Here is a 9,174-nt window from a genome sequence, read left to right as displayed (position 1 = left end):
TTTTGCAATTGGCAAGAATTAGAGAGTCAAAAAACACACACATCCGTGCAAGCCATGGCTTTCACAATGAGGGTTCAAACCCATGACCTTGGGACTCTAGAGCAACACCTCTCTCTATTGCACTGATTTGTGATCGACAAATATGAATGCAAGAATACTCTTGCCTGTCAGGGACGGGCAAAGCCACTAGTATGTACAATGGGCCAAACCATACAAAATCAAATATTTACCACACCTGTGCTCAGCTAGTTGATCTCATCCAATGTCCACCTTGGTTATTCCAAACTCATGATCTATACTCAACATAGTCCACAATGTTAAATCACAATTACTCTGAAATTACTCACAAAAATAATTCTAACAAATGGAAAACATTTAATACCATGCATCACACATAATTAATTGAATTCACTCCCATGATAAAATATTCTGAAAAATCTCACTCCCATGATAGTCCTCCCGTTTAAGAAGACAACTGTTCTCGGTTGTAACTATGAGCACACACGAGTGATCAAACACATTAATTATTCCCACATTGGATTCACTCCCAATGTCCTCACACACATCACACGTGTCTTAAAGTTGATTGGATTCACTTACAATCAATTTCCCATAATCTTTGCATCCATCAAACGTGTCTTAGAGTTGATCGAATTCACTCACAATCAAACTCCTACATTGGATTCACCTACATTGTTTTCATACGTGTCACACGTATTCACAGAGCATACCACACGTCTCACAGTTGGTTGGATTCACTCACAACCAACTAGGGTCACCCTCATCAAAAACTAATTCAAAAGAGTTGAATGGATTCAGTCAATCAAACTCACACATTTCTTACAAGCGTCATATATGTCATAGTTGGTTGGATTCACTCACAACCAAATAATTCTTTAATCACACTTGGATCACACTTGGATCACACTTGGATCACCCAAAATATTCTTTTCACTTATTAGGTCACCAAATAATAAATTTATTATTGTAACATCCCTCTTGCTTGAGTGAAGAGAGTCAGAATATAATATCCATCACACAGATAGAATCCCTCTCAACACTAGATTGTGATAAGTTATCCGTCATAGATAAGTATCACTTAGATTATCCGTCTCACGGACATCAAAAGAGTATCCTTCACATACACCAATACGAGTATCTTTCACAGACATTAACATGAGTATCTTTCATAGACACCAATACAAGTATCTCTCACAGACACCGATACAAGTATCTCTCATAGACACTAACACAAGTATCTTTCAAAGACACTTGGTTAACCTTATTTGAAAATAGAAAAGAGAATAATTTGAAGAAAGTGTTTTAAATGAGGTGTTAAAGTTTAAAGGTTCAATGTGAAATAACAATAAGTTCATACATTCTTTAGTGTGATGAATCAAAAAACTTATGTGCATCATTGTTAGCTCACTCAAGTCGTGATAGTGAATGGTCTAATATATATTTTATTCCGCATGTAGAAAGTACATATCAATCATTGAAGTATTTTGACTAACATATTTGAACTTAACTATAGTTTTTTTTTAAATTGAACAATGCATAAATATGAGTTTTAGGCTTACCTATCTAGTGGTAGAAATCATGATTGGGAGTACCCTCTTGTTTGGGTTGGTCACCTTTGTCTTTGTCTTCAACCATATTCGCGATCGTGGCTCGATTATTTGTGTTCTTTGGACACTCATATACATAATGCCCTTCTTTGTCACACCTATAGCATGTAATCACATGAGGCTTTCGATCTCCATTGTTGGTCTTTTTCGTAGCTTCAGTTTTCTTTCCATTTACTTGTGGACCATTGTGCTTCTCTGCTTTATCTTTGTGCTAAAACTTCTCAAAATGTGTAGATTGAGAAGACTAAGGAATATGAGAATCTATCATTGCGGTGTTTCTCGGAAACCCATTTTTCTTTTCGCAATTTGTTGCTAGAGAGATGGCATTGCTAAGAGACTGAGGATGAAACATGTTCACTTCTGCTCTAATAACTAGCTTCAGACTTGCTATGAACTTCCTCCTTTTCTTTTTTCACGCACTTTCTCTATAGCTTTAAGTTGCAATAAAGTTTGCCAAAATGTATCAACATACGCAGATATGTTCTCCTTTTCAAAGCTGTCTAAAAATATCCCAGTGTTGTCTGGCTTTTCTCTTATATGACGGAGGCAAGAAATCCTTCTTGATTAGCTTTTGGAATTTCTTTCCATGACTTTGGTTTGAGTTTGCCCTATCTAATAACATTCCACCAAAGAGCTGCATTGCCTATCAAATGATTAGTAGCACATTTAACCTTATCCTTCTCTGAAAAAAACTCTCTAGAAAAGTAATTATCAAGCTGGCTCAACCATGTGAGTATGACATGTGCATCCTTTTTGCCATCATAGTCTTGAAAAGTAAAACCCTTTTGTGCTAATCTTGTGTCCCTTTCGAGACTCTTGAGCTTTGAGAGTAGCTTGCACATTCCTTTGGATAGGGTCCTTTTGTAGATCCTTTTGTAGTAGAAACTTGAGTGCCCTATCGAAGACGACTTAGTGTCCCACTCTTGAGCTTTGAGAGTAGCTTGCACATTCCTTTGGATAGGGTCCTTTTGTAGATCCTTTTGTAGTAGAAACTTGAGTGCCCTACCGAAGACGACTTAGTGTCCCACTCGAATGTGATACAATTATGCTCATAAGAGGTCTCGATGTCATCATGGAGGGCATCCTATGAAGATTTGAACTCAAGACCTCCCCTCCTTGGTGACAAACCCACACTGCACGATGCCACACACTCATTGGCTAGAGCCCAATTCTCCTTTTAGTAATGGATACAAATCCCATGCAAGTCTTACTAGTTGTACTTAACAGTGGGCATGAATGCTTCCACGCTCATCATTATGAAGAGGAACCCTACAAGAACCCTACACAATGGTTGCCTCAATACTCATGCTACAAATCACAAGATGCTTAAGTGGTGGCACAATGTGAGTTGCCTAAATGTTGAATGGTGGTGGGCCTTCAAAGTGAGCCTTTAGAGAATACTTTACCCATTTAGTTGTTTAAGGCACACTCAAAACTAATATTTTAAAGTCATTACTTTCAAATCGTTGACCAAATATTAAAAGGAAAGGGCTTATTCCTAAATTTTTAAAATTTTTGGTGAGAAAACAAACGAGCATTCGCACACTAGATGTCATCATGTACGGACCAAGAAGCACTTGGAAGTGTAATTTTTCTCTACACCAATCTAATTTTTGAAACACTCTATTTTTTACTATTAGATTCAATTTACATTCATGGCTTCCACTAATTGTGATTCTTTTTTGTCATGACATGGAGATGACATTAAAACAAGAATAATAATCCTAAAAAATATCCACTCGTCGTATTTTGAATATTGGTATGATTAAGTACATTGTGCTAAAAAGTACACCTACGGTCTATGAGAAGAAACAATAACAGCCAATGATGTGGTAGTTGAAGTGGTGAGGTGTTTGTGTCTTTGGATCGGGAGGTCCTGGGATCAAGCCCCCAATAGGTGCTCCTCACCTCTACGGGTGGAAAAGAGCACCTAAGGGCAGGGAAATGCACCTTATACGGGTGGGAAAAAAACGATAACTCTGGAAGGATCTTGAAACAGTAATATTTTTACTTTTTTCCACCATTGATAGTAATATTTGTACTTTTTTCCACTATTGATAGAAAACCTTTGTAGCCCTTGTGATTTGTTGACCCATTGGCATTGAGGTCTGCTCAGGCTTAGGTGTGTGAGTTACTTCAAATTGCATAAAGAAGTTCTATGTTATATGTTGTGTATTTACATGGAACAGTATATGTTATTAAATACATTTGGGGATCGGCCGGATAGCATTATCTATGCTCAGTTAGTTATCGATTTCTCGTGATGAGTTTATTCCTCATTATTTGTAGAGCTCTAGAATGTGCAAGCCTCTTACGCAGCAGGCAATTTCAATGCGAGAGAAGCCAGTAGCGAGAGCTAGGCTTTCGTACTCGGCGATGGTTCTCTCCTTGCCGCTGGGCATGCAGGTGAGCATGCACAGGTCCGAAAGGTAAGCCAGCCGGTCGGACCAGCCGCTGCCAACGGGCGAGGTTGGCGACGGGTAGAGAATCTCCGCCACGATCAGCTTCCCCTCCGCCGGAAGAGCGCTGCAGCAGTTCCCAAGGATCTTGCGGCACTGCGCGTCGTCCCAATTATGCAAGATGTTCTGCCACATGCAAGCGCACAGAATGCAATGTTGATCATAAGATTGGGATAATATCAAAGGTTTAAGCTTGGCTATAATATGATTACCTTCATGAAAAGGGCGTCGCCGGATGGCAAGCTCTGGAACATGTCTCCTCCAACGTGCTCCACTCCTGCGTGCAATATACACATCAGTTAGCAATGATGCAATGGAGGTATTGTGAGCGGCTTAACGCAATGCAGGAACTGTGCAAACGCAGGAGCTGTGCACCTGGGTGTGCTGGGGCTGCTCGCACTACGTGAGGCAAGTCGAAATTAACGCCGTGTATGTGAGGATGCTTGTCCACGATCATGGCGATGCAGGAGCCCAGCCCCCCGCCCACGTCCACCACAGTCTTCAAACCACCGAAGCCGGTGTAGGCTTCCAGCAAGGGGCCCATGAAGAGCCGGCTGTGGCTCGACATAGCCAGGTTGAAGTCCCTGTTGGAGGCGCTGTCCGTGCGGGCGTTCTTGAACTGGTTGCAGCCGGCATGTGCGCTGGCGAAGGGTATGGATCCCGTCAAGATGGCGTCCGCCAGGTGTGGCCAGCAGTCCATGAAACTCTTCCCTCGCTGCAAGTGGAAATAATGGGCGAGAGAGAGGCCGGCGGCGGCCTGCTGGCCTCCGCCATCCGTCAGCAGGTAGGTGCACATGGGCGTGAGGCCGTATTTTATAGTTGTGTCCACGCGTGGCTCGGACGGTGCGACCGTCCGTGCGCAGGCCGAGGACGTGAGAATGGAGTGGCATGCAAGAACGCGCAGCAGACGATCAAGAGAGTGGGCGGCGTTGGGGTTGGGCACCAGCAGCCCCTTGGCCTGCACCATCTCCTGCACTATTTCGTCGGCGGACATGTCTGCGCTGGCCTTGGCTAGAATGTCCAGCACCTGGAGGTCCATGACTGTGCCCAAAGCCAAGGGCACGCACACAAGGCGGCTCATGCATCGGGCAGCCAGCCACGCTTCTTCCTCACTACAATCAACAATAGCGCCGGCCATTGCTCACTCTTCTGGGGTTCTCTGGGAAAGCTCGTCTTTATAGAAAACGATCCACCCTCAAAGTCAAGCTCATGGACGTAAGAAGTCACACAAATTCTCATTTGTGTGTCACACAAAGTCTGGCCTACTATGATGGAACGTTATCTAGAAAATCAAAGACAACTTACACAAAGTCTTGTGAAAACAAAGACAACTTACACAAAGTCTTGTGTACCTTTTACATATACCTATTTTAATCGGCAATGTGCCAATTCATGCCTTCTCTTCATTGGATAGAATCTATGCTAGTGATTATGGAGATTGGCTTTTCCTTTCTCATTTTGATCATGTTCCTTAATTTTCGAATAGGAAATAGTTCCTTGATGGAACAGAATTTTAAAGCACTATCTTTAGTAATTAACAAGTCTATTATAGGCTCTCTTAGGATTCCCCTCCCCCCCCCCTTTTTTTTTTGCTTTTAAGAGCTTGTTAGTGTATATACATCCATAAACAAATAAGGGTACTTGGGCAATATAGAGATAATTATTGGATAAACCTTTCTTAAAGATGTTTGCAAGAATAAGTCTTATCTTTCTATTATAAACAAGGCAAGGACTTTTCTTCAGAGAGGCATAGGTGGTTGGAAGTTTTCAAAGAGGAAGATAAATGGTTAACTAAAAGGATCATAATCTTCAATAGATTAGTGTATACTATAAAAGAAGTGTTTGGCCTTGGCAATTTTCTTCTTTGTAATAGATTACGAGTTATTAAAAAAGAGAGAGTCTCCAATTATCAAGGTCTCTGATCCTCAACACTCTATCTTGCTTGGGCTTAGATAGAATTTTTGGGCATACCTATTTCAACCAACAATGTCTATTCATCCATGTCATTGCATACCCATCTTAATCTACACTGTCAATTAATCCATTCCCCTTCATTGAAAATGCTAGTGAGTTTTGATATGTAGGGCGGCTGACGATGAAATATGCTTGATGTCTAGACTATGATCTTGCACTTTACTGGTGTGGTATGACCATGTGGCATCCAAGTGCTGATCATGTTCCTTAATCTCCTTTTTTTTTCAATTCTTTATTTCATTCCTTGGGTTTGGCCAATCTATGAACAAAAATTAGTACTTGGAATACCTTACTTAAGAAACATAAGGACAGCCACGCTAAAAAAATGTATAACAATGCACAAGAATCAATATTCTCATTCAAGCCTATATATATAATTACTATATGGAGATCATCTATTGTATTTGATCTTCTAATGTATTTGAGATAATTATTGGACATACCTATTTCAATCAACAATGTCATGGATTATGGGTAATGTAAAGAACAAGTGGATTCTCTAAAAGACCAAGTACGTTCTTTAGGCTTGGAGGTATTGAGTCTTAAGATATCTATTAATCGACTCAATGCTATTATGAAAAAGATGAGCCATATGTTAGAAGCCCGGGTAGTTGCCTAGGGTTTTTGTGAGAGTAATGATGTTTTTACTCAAGGCACAAATTGTATTGTAACTTTCAGAATTTGCTCTCCCTTTTGGCTATATGTATGAATTTTCCATTTTCTCAAATTCAATACTTCTCTCTTTTATTTTGTTCTCTCGCACTTTTTTATTATGTCTCAACTTCTATTTCCTCTCTCTGCTTCTCTCTCTCTCTCTCTCACTATCTATCTATTTCTGTGATTGTATATGTTATTACCCTTTATCTTTGTAAGAGATGGATTGTATGTGGTATGCTCACTTATTTATGTAGGAAATGGTTTGTATATGTTATACTCACGTATTTATTAAAAACTTCTCTAAGAATTACATTGTTATTGAGCTGGGTCTATTTGGAGCAGGGTCACATGTAGATGATTCAAATACCATTATCAAGCGTATGCCCTAGCCATGAAACCATCAAATGATTTTCACAGAAGTCATTAACATAGAGTGTACGTAATAAATCCATGACATTAGGGGAAGTATCCACAAACTCTTGCTATAAATACCTGAGAAGAAGGTGCACTTCCCATCGAATCCAAAAGAAGTGACATGGCAGACGAACCATGTAGAGCATACACAACCTAAGTGAACTAACTCATAGGTATCCAAGTTGTTTTATATTTGTCAAGTGCCGAAGCAACGAGCTAACACCACCTTGGGGTGTCAATGCAAATCTGTCAAATTATAATCTGCAGAGCACCATACCACATTTTGCCAAACAGCCAATTTCCCCATACTCATATACCACCAAATTAGGCGATAATGCCCTCAAAATGCCAGCCATGCAAGAGAATTAAGTATATGTATACACAAGCCCAAGCATGCCATGCAATAACTCTTGGTCGTGTGTCGAGCAATACTATTTATGCCAAAATTAGAAAAAATAGTAATCATGCTAGGCCTACATGGTTTCAAGGCCCAAAACATTGATATCCAATCTGCTAGGGTTATTTAAAATAAGGTCTAAATAAAATTTATGATATTAATTTGTGCATTTATAGTGTGTGTGTGTGTGTGTGTTAGTTACAACACAGACACACACACACAAACATATGAAATGTTACTATACCACCTTTCCCACATGTATTTTCTTTAAAAAAACCTAACATCTAGTGCCCATATAAAATCTATGTGCTACACTAATAAAAATTTTCAAGTCAGCACTATCATAGTAAACACAATTTTTAGTGGACCTAAAGGTACTAAAAATCATTTAAGTCTTATCGGAAATTAATCAATGCATCTATGTCACCATATGTAGTAAGCCAAAGATACTAGAAGTTTATCCAATAATGCTGGCACAACTTTTCATCACCCTAAAATTGAACCAAGAACTATACTAGGTGTAAATATATCAGTCTCGTATTGTATCTTTACAGCATACTACTTGCCATGAGATTCCATGTGCCTATTCCACCTAGATATATCCTAAAATTGCAACTAGAAACTCCATATTTTACTATGTTAAGGATGTTCACAAAATATTCCACGTAGGTACATCCCATGAGATTCCATGTGCTTATTCCATCTAGGTATATCTTGAAATTTCTACTAGAAACTCCATATTTTACTCTGTTAAGGATGTAAAAAAACTACTATTCTGTTTAGCATGAAGATATGAATCCTTTAATGCAAATAGAACTTATATCGAGGGTGTTGTTAGAAAGCAAAAATCTTTGGAATGGAGGTCATTTTTATGTCATCAACATCAAGCGCACAAGAGAAAGTTTTAAACTCATCACAACACCAAATCATCCACATTTTAGGGTAATCAATATTTTATTTTGATTGAAGTGATCTAGAAAAATTATGACATATGTACCTCTATTTTCTCTAACCCTCTTTCAAGCCTTGTTTTTATTACTTTGTAGAGTTTTGCATAATTCTCTCACTATAGAACAAATCTTAACATAGTATACTTTTGTGATTGAGTTCAAGACATAAGAAATAGGTTCCTAAAGTCAACAATGTGAATGGAGTATGTCATGATCATAGTTTTTCACTCCAATGTGAATAGAAAGTTTGAACTCTAATGTGAATTAAGTATCTCATGATCTTACCATAGTATATTTTGTGATAGAGTTCAAGAAATAAGATATAGGGTCCAAACGTTGAAAGTATTTTAAGGAAAAATGGTAAAATATATAAGAAAACATTTCAGAGAACAATACTCACATTCAAATTTCAAGAATGTACCATATCTTAAAGGTTATGTTTCCATTAAAGTAGAAGTTCAAATGATAAAAAAATAGAAAAAAGAACATCCTAAATGGCATGTAGTCAAATATTTTAAGTGCTTTCTACCCAAATACAAACAACATTGTCTGTAGCAAGTATGCTAGTTATTGACCTAAAAAGAATAGATGATATATAACATTTTAAAGGATATATGATATGTGATACTAAAAAAGAGTAGATGAAATTGAACTGATCAAATAAACATTAAACCTCTACCATTATTGTGTTTTAA

General features: G+C 38.5%; 1 protein-coding gene across 1 annotated transcript; it reads right to left on the bottom strand.

Moving 5' to 3' along the window:
• Positions 1 to 3,369: 3,369 nt before the first annotated feature.
• On the bottom strand, positions 3,370 to 5,180 carry LOC147626268 (desmethyl-yatein O-methyltransferase-like). Its single transcript, XM_086816907.1, has 3 exons — positions 4,463 to 5,180; positions 4,300 to 4,364; positions 3,370 to 4,213 (listed from the first exon to the last, which is right to left on the bottom strand). Exons 1-3 carry the CDS (start codon positions 5,166 to 5,168, stop codon positions 3,908 to 3,910), a joined length of 1,077 nt encoding a protein of 358 aa, XP_086673033.1. The 5' UTR covers positions 5,169 to 5,180; the 3' UTR covers positions 3,370 to 3,907.
• Positions 5,181 to 9,174: the final 3,994 nt, after the last annotated feature.

The sequence above is a fragment of the Cibotium barometz genome, chromosome 22 (assembly GCF_041138505.1).
Source record: "Cibotium barometz isolate CiBa-2024 chromosome 22, ASM4113850v1, whole genome shotgun sequence".
Lineage (NCBI taxonomy): Eukaryota > Viridiplantae > Streptophyta > Polypodiopsida > Cyatheales > Cibotiaceae > Cibotium > Cibotium barometz.
Note: the sequence above shows the minus strand (reverse complement) of the source record. Positions and strands in the feature narration are given on the sequence as shown.